We start from the raw sequence: 16,295 nt of genomic DNA on the forward strand, positions 1-16,295 counted from the left end.
ACAGTTTTGGGAGCTAGTTCTTCTGGAAAAGCTGCTATATTTTAATTTTTAAATGGAACCTAATTTAATTTTGTCACTGGGATCAACATAGAGAATTTATATCTTACAGAATAGACCTTACAGATGTACTTAAAGGTTATTCATTCCAGCTATGGGAGTTCCTGAACAATTAGCATATGCCAGAAAGGCTGCTAACCTTGACCTCTGAGGGTACTAACACATTTTATTTGCTATATTCTTGTATTTTGAAATAAAGATCTTTTCACATAAAAAAGTGCTTCTTTTCTAATAGAAGAAACATTTCTGGGTCTGAAGTAGAGTTCAAAATGACCAAGCTAGTAGGGAAAGAGTGAGAAGAAAACTTACTCTGTATATCTGGACAACATGAAAGTAAATGAAAAAAAAAAGTAGCAGTGTCACTGGGAAAATTAGAGTAATATTGTAGCATATCATTGGGATTTTAGTTACTGATTTCTTTGGTATTAGTGCAGAGAACAGTAGTAAGAGGCAGGAGGGATGGGGAAGCACGTACAGTGTAGAGAAGAACCAAAATCAGTGAGCGTACTTCCGAAACTAGCGTTCTTCCTCTCCTGCATTTTCCACATCTCTGGGAGGTCTGATGGGGCCCCTCGGCTGCACTCGGCTGGCCTGTGGGGATGCTCTTGGTTGCTTTGAGTGTGCAGCCCATCCTTCAGATCCGGTGCAGAGGAAGACCACCTTGGAATCCAGAATTTGAGTTTGCATGCTGTCACCTCCTTCTGCTCCCAAGTAGCTGAGAATTGTGGAAAAGAGATTGCAAGTAGTGTTTTCCCCCCTAAATTTTCAATTTCCTGTATGTATACATATCTTTAAATAATGAATTTTTATTAAAGCGATCTATATACATAGCTTAATAGTACCGCAAGGATTGTAAGGAAAAGTGTTAGCTCCTGGCACCATCCTTTTCCATTTCTTAGGGGGCATTTCAGCCTTGAGGTTTTTCCTAGCACCTTGGTTTCATATTTCTGAGTGGGGCCTATACTGCTTATTTTTTAATTTGCTATGTTTAGAAACATCTGACAGTATCCTATTTGATAGATGAAGTTTTCTGCCTTTTTTACTTTTTTCTCATTCCCCCAGAATTTTTTCATTAAATTGGCATCATTGTATTACAGCGACCATATTTTTCTGTGTTCATTCCCGAACTAGTTCGCTGTGCTTCTGTTTCCATTCTCAACATTTTGTCTTGCTTTTACATACACATCACTACTTCTTCCAAAACCGTCCCAAATAGGTAAAACTTTAAATCTATTTTTGACATGGTCAAAGCTCTACTGTGTACTTGTTTCAGTGTAAACTAAATTCTTTCTTACCCATGTATACAGCTGTTTCCTGAGACTTCATCATCCTGGTATTTGTTTTTCTCTCTGATTGGAGTTTGTATTTCCTGGACCCTGTGTCTTGGTTATTAGATTACTTAATTGTTGAAGTGGAACACTTCCTTCAGTAACTTCAGGAATGGGTGCATGGGAGGTTGATTACTTTGAGAGTACTACATGTCTGAAAGGTAGTATGAATTGGTATATAAGACTTGAGGTAGATCAAGAGTTTCAAAGGCATTGCTCTATTCTAATTAAAGTGTTGTGATGCACAGTATTTATTTCTGATTTCTTTGTTTTTTTTGTTAGAGGTTTTTTAGTGTTATAAAATTGTGTGATACTGTGCTTTGGTGGCCCCTGGCAATCTGGAAAATAAAATTCGTAGGTTCTTGACCCTGCCCTGCACTACACCTTCCCCAAGCCAAAAATCCCAACTGCACGCACACACATACACACATACACACTTTTCTTTGTGTCCAAACCCCATGACATAACTAAAGCTGCTGGATTCCTTATTTTTCATTTATTTTTCTTTCTGGGAGATTTCTATAATGTAGTTTTCCAATGTTCATGAAATGACCTGCTTGTGTTTAGCTTCATACTTAGTGTTGCCGCCAATTATTGAGCCCGCCTGGACTCTGCAGTTTCCCTCATTCATCAGTGATCGTCCTCTGGAGGCCTGTGAAGGCAGGCTAACAACCACGGTCTCTTGCATATTTAATACATTTGTTAAAATATTGTTCAGTATTGTTTCTTCCAATTTTCTTTCTTGTGGTTTTGAAATCTTTATATCTATTCTACCTTTTAGCTGGAGTTTTAGGAGGAAGAAGAGATGAGTGAGTGTTTATCTGCTTCTTAGGTTTATAGGTGGATACATTTTCATGAAATTTATGGATGTTTGCTCAACAAGGATTAATGGGGATTCAGTGTATACAAATCTTTGAGTTTTCTTGAAAGTAGTAAAATGGTATATGACAGACAAGTTCATTCCTTGATTCTTCGTTAATCTTGCTGGTTTTAAAGGAATTTAAAATGGCCCCTGCCTACTAAGTTCTTTGAGGCTCAAGCATTAATTTTGGAACAACCAGCATTCCATGATTCAAGTGGCATCCACTGAATTTTCTGGGAATTGAATCTAGATAGAATAAATTACTTGAAATAAAAATCAAATACTTAAAAATGCCCCCAGATTAAACAATTCAGGTGAGAATACCCATTTTCTTCTTGTGGCTTTGAACTATTCCTAATGTGTTCTTTCAAGTATGTAATAGATAAAATGCGGTGTGTCCTCTTGCTTTGCTCTTAATGTAGTTCTCCAGAATTGGGAGACAATTGGTCATAAGCTATAAAAACTTTCAGCCCCTTCACTGGTTTAAAAATTCAGAGGCACCTAGGTGGCTCAGTTGGTTAAATGTCTGCCTTCAGCTCAGGTCATGGTCCCAGGGTCCTGGGATGGAGTCCTGCTTCGGGCTCCCTGCTCAGCAGGGAGCCTTTCTCTCTCTCTTCCCACTTATGCTTTCTTGCTATCTCTGTCTCTCAAAAACAAGAAAATCTTTTTTAAAAAATGGTTTTACTCAGATTTTGGTGTAAGGAATTGCTTAGGCTCCATTTTCCTCATCCCTGGAGGGAATCGATAATTCACAGGCTTGTAAGACTATAGGAGAGAGAAAAACAGTAAATGCTCAAAATGAGGCCATTCTATTATTTTTTCAAAGATTTGATGGTTTAAGACAGATCAGGTTGTCAGGGGAGTATTTAAAAAACAGGCTGATAATTAACAGCAAACATTTTCATTTTTCATGGAATTTGGCATAGGTTTTTAAAGTACAATATAGTTCTGAGAAGGCAGTTATGAGTTATGTCTTCTGCATCAATTGGTCCGCTGGTACAGATGAAGCCTAAGAAAATGGCTTTCCTTTCCCCTAAAAGTAGGGTGAGGTCTGTACTGAATGTAAACTGTAAAGGAAGTTCTGTGAAGCCAGTATTTTCTCACTGACATACAAAATGTTTCAAGGACAAATAATGTCTGTCTTAGACGGGGCAGTGGAAGGTGGGTATCCCTTTAGTACCCAGCCCTCCGCATCCCACTCGGAGAGTCTGTCCCTGTGGCCTTCAAATGGGACTCACAGGGACCTCAGGACTCACTGTAGCTCCTTTTATGTACAGCAGAGGGCAGAAGCTCCTTGGCGTGTTCATGAGGGAGCCACACAAGAGAAAGCCTGACATTCCTGAGAAAGGAGGATGCCTAAAAACTCAGAGTGAATAAAGCTTTCCAGTAGACAGGGAGGTGGATGAGACAAAGTGCTTCCCTCTCCTGCGGTGGGTCTGGAGCCACAAAATCTCCCCCTCCCAATCCTGTTTCCTAGTGACTGGACGCCCTAGGGACTCTCTGACGTGCCATGCCCCTAGTTAATATCACAACCTTGTTCTGTCTTTGCTGATTGCCATCCTCTGCCTGGTCTGGAGTCCTGTGCGAGGTAGTTGTCAGGATGGCAGCTCTAGTCTGCTAGTGGACATTTATATATGGGCGCATACCGTGGCCGAGGCGCTAGAAATGTGTCTGCTTACACACACACACCAGCCAAATAAGGACATTTAACTTTGGTCCAATAAGGACCTCATCAGTTACCAACTGAATCAAAGCATGGTGGCTTTTTATTTTCAAAGCATGGTTTCAGCAATATATTCACAAAAAGCTCAGACATTTTGAAAAAAGTATTTGGCATCTTACATTGCTTGGCTAAATGAACACTAAATATAGACCGACATCAAGCTGGGGTTTCTGGGCCTTGTAGGAACACCTGTGCGCTGAAGGAAGGCAAACAAAGAACCACAGAATTTGTAAAGTTTTGTTGCAGTTGCTTCTGATTAGTTTTTTTTTTTTTTTCCTGGCCGCCTAGCAGTCAAAGCTCACATTTTTGTAAGTAATTTGCATGTTATTACTCTGCCGACCTCATTATGATTCTTGAGCCTGGGATTTTTTTGTTGCATGCACTCTGCTTTTAACTTTTGATAGAAATGATTTAAACTTGATTTAAAAAATTAATTCCTGAATGTGAAGAGGCACTGACTCTGAAATGGAATTAAAGAACAAATTACCATGACTCACTCAATAAAGCTTCCTGTTAGCTTTGAGTTATGCCCGATTATAACAGTTCTGATCCTGTGGCAAGCAATATCGGTGTGTTACTTCCGAGCTTTGAGACCGAGCACCTTTGGTTAAAAAATAAAGAGCAAAGCCATTTTTCATAGACAACTATTCTGTCAGAATATTTGTAGGTAGTGAAAGAGTCCTTAAATGAGGAAAAGAATCAGTTTTGAGCATTGATCTAAGCTGGAGGAAAATGAAATTACTTACATGTTTTAGTGCCAGGTATCAGAAAGGGCTCCATTAAAAGGATACTACTTTGGTCAACCTTAATGAGCAGATTTGCACACCAGGATTAGGGAGGAAGGCTGAGCCGGGGTGATGCAGAATTTAGTAACCAGCCCTGCTGATTGTTGCCCTTCTACGGAGGAGCCACAGATAGCAACAACTGGATGCCAACAGCTGTGGGTCCTCATTTTAGGGCCATGTGATCCTGTATCCATTTACTTATCGAGTCATTGGTGAGCACTTGGTGGCCGTGAACCACAGACGCCCAACTCTGTTTTCTTGGACAGGTCTTTATTTTCCATTTGCATGTTGTAGTTAATTTTAAAAATACATGAAAACGGCATCTCTTTATATTGTGACTTAATCCTGAATAAGAAATTTACTTTCAGGGCCCTTCATAGCTTAAGTTGCTGCCTTAGTGCTTTTGGACTCCATGTTGCCCTGAGTCACCTTTGTAGTCAGCAGTAGCAAGGCTAATGATTTGGAGATTTAATTAACTGCACGGCTCTTGGGTTAGCTTTCGTGGCTGTGATTTTCTATTTGGCCCTCCACTTTGTAAACGTCAATTAAGCTTCAGTCTGAGATTTGAGCAATACGAATTCCATTCCTAAAGGGGAAGCTAAGGCTCAAGGACATTAAGTCAGAGATCCAAAAATGAACCACGCGTCAGTCACCAAGCCTAAAATAGGAGCCATGGCTGGAATGATGATCTTATGATGTGAAACATATAACCTTTAGTCTTCATCAAATTTTAGTATCGGGGAGAGTAGAATATATGAGATGATAACACATAGAATATCTCTGGAAGAAGAGAAATCTGTGACCATGCCTCAGTCACGGTTTTACCTGTGAGAGGATAAGATTTGATTGAGCTCTAAGGCTCCTTTATTTTATATGCTGCTGCTGCTTTTTAAAAAAATGACCACTCCATGTCATTCCCTTATGAATGCTCCATGGGTCTATTTGGAATTCAGTATCTAAGGTGTGCTTCAGTAGTAGCTAAACTACCCAGAGAATTACGTATTTTTGTTAATTAAAATTTCAAGGTAACTGAAACACCTTGTTCAGTCTTTAACTTTGGTTGAGCAAAAGTTTAATGAGTCCATGGCATTTTTTAAAAAGATCTATTTATTCATTTTAGAGAGAGAGAGCATATGTGGTGGGAGGGACAGAGGGAGGGTGAGAGACTCCTAAGCAGACTTCCCGCTGAGCATGGAGTGGGATGAGGGGCTTGATCCCACAACGCTGAGACCATGAGCCGAAATCAAGAGGTGGCCTCTCAACTGACTGAGCCCCCCCAGGCGCCCCAGGTCATTCTGAGCTCGCTGTTTTTCTTAGGACTTCAGGAGCATATTTTTTTTCATAAATCCTAGTGGGTTTCAGGTATCACTGGAAAATTCCTGGTTTTTTAATATTTTAGAATATAATTTAATCTGTTAGTAAATGGCTGATTCTTTTTTCAGATCTTCTACAGGTGTTCACATCTTCCCCCCCACCCCCGAATTTGGTTTCTCCTATTTTTCTTCATTCTGTAACGGCTATTGAAGGAAAAGTGTAAAATGTTTATGGAAAGTAGTGTGTTGCTTCCTATCAGCAGGCACAAAGCTTATTGAGTTTACCAGAGGCCAGTTAGATATCACATGAGGATTTTTACACTCAGTTTTATTTCCATTAGTGTATTTATTATTAACTGCCTTAAATTCTTTTGAAAATGGTGAGCTTCAGCTCTTGAATAAAATATGTTAATTACTCCCACTTAAGTCACTGGCTTATACATTTGACACCGGGCACTTGGGAGAATTCGGTGCTGACCCTCAGAAAACTGACAGTTTTCTGTCAGTTGGGAAAGTCAAAGATGGGAACAATAAACGTTGTAAAACAGGGTAAGTGTTCTGGTGGAAGAAGGTAACTGCATCCAGCACAAGCACAGAGGAGAAGCAGGGTGGTTCTTAGAGGAGGGGAGAGGTTTGAGCTGAGGTATGAAAGAGGGTCAGGGAGGGATGCGGAGAAGAGAGGGACGACGCAGGCAACTCTGAAGCGAGAGGCCCGCTTCCAGCTCCGCAACTAACTAAATGGATGATCTCGGGCATTCCCCAGCTCAGCTTCGATATCCTCACTGAGGAAAGGATGGGGGCCAGACCAGAGCATGTCCACCATCCCCTTCAGATCAAAAAGCCCGGGATCACTATCAGACTCATTTTATGAAAAGAGAGAACTGTGAAAGAGACAGCTTTGATAGTAATTTGAGTTTGTCTTCCTAGAGCTCTGTATTTCATGTAGTTAAAGGGCCGTCATTTCTCTGTTGTGCTGGACAGACAGCTTAAAATAGACCTTTTTAATCCATTCAGGCTTTTCGGGGTTGTCTGAAGTGGTGCTGTCATTAGAAAATGTAAGTCTCGCTTTTGAAATTCTGTATTATGTAAGTGACCTTGATCTAAGGAAACTCAGAAGGAAGAGACCTCAGATGTCCCAGAGTCTGGTCTCCAGCTCGCCATAGGGTTCCTGTCTATAGCTTCTAAGCTTGTGAAGATTTCATCTTGAGGACTCCCAGCCAGCAGCTCAGGGCTAAAGGGTACATTTAAGGTAGAAACTCATATGCCATATTGAGGGAGAATATAAAATACAAAAATGGCAGTTTTGTGCCATTGGTTCAGCATCTGCCTCTCAATTTCAGCTCTGGTCATGATCTCAGGGTCATGGGATCGAGCTCTGTGTCGGGCTCTGTGCTCACTGTGGCGTCTGCTTGAGATTCTCTCTGCCGGTCTGCCTCTGCCCCATTCCCCACTCTCAAAAATATATATATAAATAAATAATAAATACTAAAAAGGAATTAAATAAATAAATAATGTATTTAAAAAATAAAGAGTTAAAAGAAAATTGCAGTTTTGTTTTACAGCCTCATGCAGTTAGGACAGTTCATCCTAATACTCTCTTCTCCCCTCAGAATCTTTGGGCCCGAGGCTGACTAGCTTAGTTTTGTTTTTCTATATGTTTATACATACTTTTCTTGGGCAAAGGTTTTGAGGCATTTCACCAGAATATAAACAATGTAATAAAAGAAAAAATATTTTAAAATAACTTAGAAAATAAAAAAAGGAGGCCCGGGGAAGATAGACCTGAGGAATCCACGGAGGAGGGGAAGGATATTCAGAGAAGCAAGGTATAAAGGGCTCAGACTGGGCCACACACTTGAGTCTGAGCTTCCTGGCAAGCCAGGCAAAAAGAGTAGATACGAAGTAGTCCCCACAAGGAAAAATTTCCTTCTGGACAAGCATAGCTCTTCTAGACCTTTGGCTGAAAGGAATGCGTGTGGAGGGTTCTTTATGTGCCTGTGGCCTGTGGTTCTTGTGACCGGGGCTCCTGGGCCCAGCCTTCTGCTTCACGTCACTCTTTTCTTCCAGGAACAATGAATCATTCCCAGGACACGGGCCCTGGAGGCATGCCTGAAGACAGAAAACTTTATATTGTGGATTCCATAAACGACTTAAACAAACTTAACCTCTGTCCTACAGGATCACAGCACCTGTTCCGTATGTGCCTCCTCCCAGGCTTGAGGGCCCTTCCTGGCTTCCAGGCCACCTAAAAATAGCAAATGCTAATCTGGACCTGGGTGTGTGTGTGAGGGGGGCAGGGTGGGCAATAGGAACAGCTCAATGTCGGAAGTGCTATTTATTATTAGGCAATTCTTGTTTTTGTTCTTTTAATACTTGCCAGGGGTAGGGGCTTTCTTGGCTCCTAAGCAAGATTTGGAATCCGTCTTCAAGGGTTCTGAGACTTTGCTGTGGAGTGTCTCTCCCAGGAAAGTGTTGGAGGCTGCAGGTCTTCCAAGAGGTTTGCTCCTCCCTCTGGGCATCTGTTGCACTTGCTGGGGACCCCATCCACATCACCAGTGGGGCCCACTTCCCTAGAGAGCTCTGACTTCATAGTGCATTCCTGGAAAATGCTCCACACATTCCTCCAGCTCTTAAAAAGTCATTAGAATTTTATTGGGCAAAGAAATCAACTTAATTTTCTACTTACAGATTACAAATGGCCCCAACTAAAGGCTTAAGAAAGGAGGGGAAAAGCAAAACAAAAATCTGCTAAATACTAAATGTAGACTTTATTCCCTAAATATTGTAAACGAGCTCGATCAGATCATTCTGAGCCCCATTTTTCCAACTTAAACTGTGACATTCAAACACAGGCCTTAATTTTCCACTGGCCATTTGTTCCATTCCCGTTCTAAACTCTGTCCCACATTTACACCTATTTTATACCCCTTTTCCATCCTTCCTGAGGTCTTGCTTGTTTCTTCATTTTAATGCGTTTGGGTTTTCACCTGCTTTTACTGGGTCAGTCTCAATAGACGCAGGTGTTTCGATGCCAACTTATGCCATCGCTTTGATTAGGAAGCAAAGGTTGTTGTAGGGTGACTTGGCTCAGGACACAAGGCACTCACCCAGCTACAATCAAGTAGCACTCTGTGTGGGACCGATGCCAAGGAGGAGAGAATACAGAAAGGAAGTCATTAGTCTTCCCAAGTCTCTCTATTTCATAATGAATTTACTTTGGGTGTCACTAGGCACACGGGCCTTACAAAATGATGGCCACATGCAGACGCTTCATGCTCTGGCTGACCCAAGCTGCCTTAAAAGCATGGTTGCAGTCTCAATTTAACTTCAGAACATTTGAAAGAACCTTGTTTCCAGAGCAGCTTGATTGCAAAGATGCTTCTAAGAGACGAAAATACATTGGAGCCATTTTTCTGCTTAAATGGATGTGGGCTTCACTGATGACCCCCATGATGCAAGGAGACATCTCTGTCTTTGGGTGACTTCCCAGAGTAGTCAGCCTTCTGCTTAGAAGAGGTGTCCCAGCCAGCTGTGTTTTTACTCCTGGGTCACATTGGCGGAAGACGAGACAGAGCCTCCAACATTCTGAGCCTTTGATGTATGTAGCTTCCTCTACCCAGCCCAGGAAAAGCCCCGGGTCCGGCTCCTTTAGTGTTAAAACCATCTTCAAAGAACTTTCCAAGGAGATTCCTTGTTTTTTGAATACTGGTGTTGAAGAAGGTAAAAAATTCACAAAGATCACCAGCCCAAAGGCATTCTTAAAACCTAAGTCACTCTCCAGGGCGATCACTTGGGGAAGACAGGTGTATCCCTTACACTCTAATCATGGGGACAGTTCAGGTCTGTGGACAAGCCATCTGGGAGGAGTTTTTGTCATTGTTTTTGTTTGTTTCCTATCAGCCCTCGAGGAGAAAATCCCGGATGTTGGCACTAACTCAGGAAACGGAAGTCATAGTCTGTTTTTTATGGGGTTGATAATTGTGCTGATTGTCAGCCTGGCACTGGTTTCCTTCGTGATTTTTCTAATAGGTAAGTACCACCGACATGTTCTCATTACTCAAAGGCTCTTACTTTGCGGCTGGTTGTTTAACTTTGTTCTGGGAGGAGACGTGCTTTTTGGCACTCACAGCTATGCTGAAAGAGGGCGTGCGGTGGCCCTGAGTGAGCCCTGCGGCTCCAGGAGGATCGTGGGGACACAAGCCCATGGTGCCCAAAGTTCACAAACACCTCCTAGGACTTTACTCTCTTACTTGAAGTCCCTAGCTGTCAAATGGCTGGCGGCTTATCCTTGGTGACTGTCGGTTTTCTTGGTCCAGTGTAAAACGGTTCTATTCCTTCAGGTCTGTAGCAGAGTCATGCTGAGGCTTCCAATTCCTTTCCAGGTTTTCTCACTTCCCAGGAATCAGCTGGTAGCCTGAGGGCTCTGCACGCCTCCTGCGGGGCCCCCCCCCCCCCCCCCCCCAGGCAGTGTTAGGAAGGCTAGGAAGGCGGTAAGACCACTTCTTTCCTGTTTGACAGTGCCTGGGCTCTCCTCGCTGCCCTGCCTGCTCTTGGCCTGGGCCTGACCTCTCCCTTGGGGACGGCTGTCCCACACAGCTCCTCAGCCAAAAGACACCCCCCCCCACCCCCGGTCCTCAAGCCCACCAGTGTTCTCTCTCAGCTAACCCCTGTGGGCCATCATCCAGGACTCTCTTCAGCTTCCTCCCAGCCCTGAGAGAAGCGTGAGAGAAGCGTGAGAGAAGCCTGAGTGGCCTTTGACACCCTTTCCCCCTGCAGGGATCCACCACACTGTCATTCCTTCTGCCCTTTCCTACTTTGCAGGCCGGGTAGCCTTTGAAAATCGGCACTGAGAAGTGGAGCCCATGTCTTTGAAATGCCCTTAATTTAAATTCATTCAGGATTAGAGGTAGTGCTGGTGGATGGGGGGGGGGTAGGGGGGCAGAGGACGTGACTCTTTGATCGCTTCCCACCCTTTCCCCCCCAAACTCCCTCGTCCTGGTTTTTATCCAGCCTGTGGGTGGGGGCAGGTGGGGAGGCATCATGTTTCATCGCTTCTCTCTTGCCCAGTCCTTGCCTTCTTGCACTTAGAAGCTGCAAGGGCAACTTTCCTGACCAGGTGCCCTTGTATCTGACCGTCGGCTGGATGTGGTTTGTTCCTGAACCTTCTGGACCATAGAGAGCCTATGGATTACCTTCTGACATGTTACACCAACCAAAATGAATGCTCCAAATATCATTCTGCCACCCCCATCGGGGACAGTGACTGAGTTAAACTACCGTGCCCAAGGTCCACAGGTCATAAGTGCCCAAAGACTCTTCCGCCCTACCTCAAAGAACATGACTTTATCAGCATCCTTATAAATGTGGTTTATTTTATATTTGCTGCTGGTGTTTTATATTGAGGGCAAAGTCATATTAACAAGTGGAAGAAGACATGAATAAAGGATGTCTTTATTGGGCAGTTGCTCTGTGCCAGACACATAAATTCATTATCGTAATTTTTACGTCTTGAGGTAGTATTTAATATTTCTGTTTCATCAGTGCAAGACTAAGGTCCAGAGAGTTTACCTCTCCATGTTTACCCTGCTAATCAGAGGCAGAACCAGGATCCAAACACTCATCTGTCCTGCTCCAGAGCTCCCCTGCCCTTCATTTCCTGTGTTGAAGTAATAAAGTAAGGACTTCCTCTGGTTTTCAGTCAAAACTTAACTCAAACTAAGACCAGAGTTGGCACAGGCATCTAGAAATGAAGTTGGCCTGTGCTCCTCTTTAACAAGGAAATCTTTTTGCTCTCAGTGGGATTGAGTGCAGATTTGTAACCTTTCTCTGAAGTGGAGGAACCTGTATTCTTTAAAACTCTGGTCTTTTTACATGAGAGAGAAGGCTTATTTTATGATGATTACTTTCTTATTAAACCATGGGGTCTTGGGACACCTGGGTGGCTCAGGCAGTTAAGCATCTGCCTGCGGCTCTGGTCATGATCCCAGGGTCCTGGGATCGAGTCCTAGGTTGGGCTCCTTGCTCAGCAGGGCGTCTGGTTCTCTTTTCTCTCCCAGCTTATGCTCTTTCTCACAATCTCTGTCTCTCTCTTTCTCAAATAATATAAATAAAAATCTTAGAAAAAATAAAACCCTAACAACAGGCCTTAGGTTTTTGTCACAATCCCTCTCCTAAAAAGGAATAATAGACAGCAAGGGTAGATAACTATGGATGCCCCTGGTAGCAGTTTCTAGTGGCCAGGCAGTGTGTTCCTGAGAATACCGGGCACATAGGATATTATTAAGTGTTGCCTGAAGAAAAAAAAGGAGCCTATGGTCAAATGCACCTGAGAATTGCTGAGTTAGATAATGCTCTTTTTTTTTTTTTAACCTTCCTCTGAGTTTCCAAGAGGCAAGTCAGTATATAATTTTTCTGTAACTTTCTTGCACCTGCAACCCCCCCTTTTTAAAAAAATTTAATTTGGAATCAGTGTATTGTGGAACACAGTTTAGCCAACAGGGCTGCTGCTTCCTTCTCTTTGTGACTAATGTTCTAGGAGGTTCCTAAGAGGGAAAAGTATTTAATATGTTAGGAATTTAGTTTCACATTTTTCCCCAGAAGCAAGTGGTATTCCATCTTGCTCTACAGCAAATCTCAAATAAGATCCTTCCTTCAAGTTTTGGACCATAATTCATCCAGTATAATTTTTCAAACATGGGGAAGAAGCAGCTTCTGAACAATAATTTGTCCCAAACCTGGAAGGGGAAGCTCTACTTTCTAGTTTTCCTTCCCATATTAGTTTATTCACTAAGCCTCGTGGCATGTTACCACCATTAGTTCCTGACAGATAGCTTGGGAAAAACTTGCCTAAAATGGAAATCAAGCAGCTCAAATATTAAGTGTGGATTTTGTGCTGCATTTCCTGGAAATTTTAACTCTCACCAGCAGACCTCAAAGTGTTCCATTCTGTACCTGACTTTATCACCAGGAGTTTGGTTTATTTTGAAAATATTGTCTCTGTTCTCAGGATGGTCTGAGGGGAATTCTTACATATTCATTTATGGGCTGGTAATCCAGAACCAGTAGAGCTATGTCAAAAGAGACCAAAACCCAGGGGTGCCTGGGTGGCTCAGTGGGTTAAAGCCTCTGCCTTCAGATTAGGTCATGGTCCCAGGGTCCTGGGATCAAACCCCACCCCCCCACCCCGCACTGGGCTCCTGCTCAGCAGGGAGCCTGCTTCCTCCTCTCTCTCTGCCTGCCTCTCTGCCTACTTGTGATCTCTGCATGTCAAATAAATAAATAAAATCTTAAAAAAAAAAAAAAAAAAGGCCATAAACCAGAAAACCTCATTTCCTGATGAGAAGCCAAAAACCTTCTGAGAAGAGGTCTCTGAAAAAGACAAAGTAACAATCACTTCCCTGATGTGCTCATAATGAGACAAGCTGGTGGTTTCCCTTGGTTGCTCACGGTGATATTTCTCGACCAAAATCTGTGCGGAACTTCCAAAGTTAGTCTAGGCTGGCCACAACAAATTGTAAAAATAATCCACTTGGTAGATAACTTTAGTTTTAAGCAATTCCTCTCCCGGGCATCTGGGCTGCCTGGGAGACCGGAGCAGGGGACTGGCCACGGGGTCCTTTCAGCACTCAGCTAACATGGCACTAACCAGTCCTGACGGAACGGCCTGGAAACCAGTGTAACCCAGTCTGTTTTCTATTTTGAAGTCCAAACTGGAAACAAGATGGATGACGTGTCAAGAAGACTAACAGCTGAGGCAAAGGACATAGACGATCTTAAGAAAATCAACAGCCTGATTGTAAAGCGACTCAATCAACTGGACGCTGAACAAAACTAAAGAAATGAACATCTAGGGATGGCTGGGTGGCTCAGTTGGTTAAGCAGCTGCCTTCGGCTCAGGTCATGATCCTGGGATCGAGTCCCACATCGGGATCCTTGCTCTGCAGGGAGCCTGCTTCTCCCTCTGCCTTCCACTCTGTCTGCCTGTGCTCGCTCTCGCTCGCTCTCTCTCTGACAAATAAATAAATAAAATTAAAAAAAAAAAAAAAAAAAGAAATGAACATCTAAAAGCAGCTGCTAACCCCGGAGCTTACACTTGACTAGGCGCGCCCAGGGTTATGAACTGAGCTTGCGCATTTCTGCAGGCAACAGACTATCTGATTCGGGACCCCAACCCTGGAGCCCACTTTCTGCTGCAGGGATGGGAGCAACTCCAACGCCAAGCGCCATGGGGGTACTAGGCAGAAAAGGGCTCATTTTATGGTAGGGTCCTTCTGCTTCATTGGGGTTAAGGGTGGCTGACATGAAGGAGAACAAAGGTTAGCAAGAGAATCCGGCTCCGCACCTATACCTTCTCTTACAAAAGGAGCTTTGCCATCAGAATAAGTTCACTGAGCCAGTGAGGTTCATGGCACCTCAAGCACACTTATGAATTCTTGTGACAGCTTGATGAATCCAGTGAATTATCTGTATTCAAGGGAACCAGGTGATGACTCTTCTCAATAAAATAAATTCTGCTCAGGTGATTAAACTCTGACTCTTACTTCCTCAGGGACAGGGGCTGGGCTGACTTCAGAGCCAGTTGCCTTCTGGTATTTGCTAGTAGTACTGGTATGTGTATGGTAGGGTGGGAGTCAAAAGAGAGAGCCCGAGTTATTTAACCAATGTTTATTGAGCTCTTTGTGCAAACCGTCTATCTACTTTAGAAGAGTTCACGTTCAACTGGGGAACAAAGGAAATGTATGGTTATATATATATGTTACATAAGCTTTGTTGGCTTCCTTTCTCATGCAAAAAACCCTGTGTTCTGCTGATTAATTTTGAAGAAATCTGATAAGTTTGTGGTCTTTACTAAACTACAGGAGGAAATTGTATATTTGGAATATCTGGAACCTGCCCTGTTTTAGCTCAAAAAGTCAGGTACACAGTTTGTATTACGATATGCTGTGGTATAAATGAGCTTAAAACACATGTGAGTCTTAGAAAATCTTTTATGTAATGCAAATATATTGTGCAAGTTTATTGAAGAATGCATTGCAATTCTCTCATTTTAGGCTGATGAAAACCCTGTCCTTAACTATTAAACACAAACTCACACGTTTACATTTTACAACACTAGTTGATGAAATAAACACAAGACATTTTACTTATCTATTTTTGCACTCAAAGGCATTTGTCCTGCATACTCGCTTCTTAAAATTGATAGATATCATATAGAATATTTTAATATAAAATTTGTGTGTACTGAAAATTCTTATTGAATCGTTGTTGGGTTGTGGCAAAATAAATTATCAGGAAGGAGAGAGATGCAGGGCTCAATCCCAGGACCGTGAGATCATGACCTGGGCCAAAATCAACAGTTGGATGTCCAACTGACCAAGCCACCCAGGTGCCCCTTTCCTTTCTTTTAAAATAGCTTTCTTGAGCTGTCATTGACACATAAAAATCGTATATATTTAAGGTATACAACTTGATGTTTTGATATACATATTGTTGGATGAGCACCACAATTAAAATAATTAATATATGCATCATTTTTATAGTTACCATTTGTGTTTGGGGGATTTAGAGGTAAGAATATTGAAGAGCTCTCCTCTTAACACATTTCAGGTATACAGTACGGTGTTGTTAACTGTCATCACCATGCTGGACACGAGGTCTTGAGAACAAATTCTTCTTGCATTACTGAATCTTTGTACTCTTTGCCCACATAGCAGTCTAATATGGCGGCTGAGACATGGGCTGGGGAACCTGATTTCCTGGTTTGGATGCTGCTGCCACTGTTTACTGTCAGTTTTGGAAAAATAACTTCAGTGAAACTGGATAATTATTAACTCTATTTCTTAATATTGTTGGGAGGCTTAACAGAGCCTTTAGTGCTTAATAAAGCACTGAAAACTAGCAGAAACAAAGTAAGTATGAGTTGTTATTGTAATTATTATTTTTAAAAGTAATAAGTATGGTATGGTGGAAATAACCCACTGCATTTAAACCTCTGCATTAAGTCTTTGGGACTTAAAGCCAAAATATTTTTTTCTACTGCAGCGTTTAAGACCTTAGTATCCTGATCTCATCTGGTCAAGGATGATAGGGCGAGGGGCTTTGCAGCAAAAAATTTACTGTGCTCTAGGAGATGATCAATAAATGCAGGAGGGTTTTATTGTTTACCAAATAATCTAGTCTGATGAACATCAGGGTTCACATTTGCCTACCTGAGATGGAGCCCAGGAA

General features: G+C 42.4%; 1 protein-coding gene across 1 annotated transcript; it reads left to right on the top strand.

The window, feature by feature from the left end:
* The first annotated feature begins 770 nt into the window (after positions 1 to 770).
* LSMEM1 (leucine rich single-pass membrane protein 1) lies at positions 771 to 15,160 on the top strand. Its single transcript, XM_059171605.1, has 4 exons — positions 771 to 4,278; positions 8,136 to 8,264; positions 9,969 to 10,097; positions 13,772 to 15,160. Exons 2-4 carry the CDS (start codon positions 8,141 to 8,143, stop codon positions 13,900 to 13,902), a joined length of 384 nt encoding a protein of 127 aa, XP_059027588.1. The 5' UTR covers positions 771 to 4,278; positions 8,136 to 8,140; the 3' UTR covers positions 13,903 to 15,160.
* The last annotated feature ends 1,135 nt before the right edge of the window (positions 15,161 to 16,295 follow it).

This window comes from Mustela lutreola, chromosome 4 (assembly GCF_030435805.1).
Source record: "Mustela lutreola isolate mMusLut2 chromosome 4, mMusLut2.pri, whole genome shotgun sequence".
Lineage (NCBI taxonomy): Eukaryota > Metazoa > Chordata > Mammalia > Carnivora > Mustelidae > Mustela > Mustela lutreola.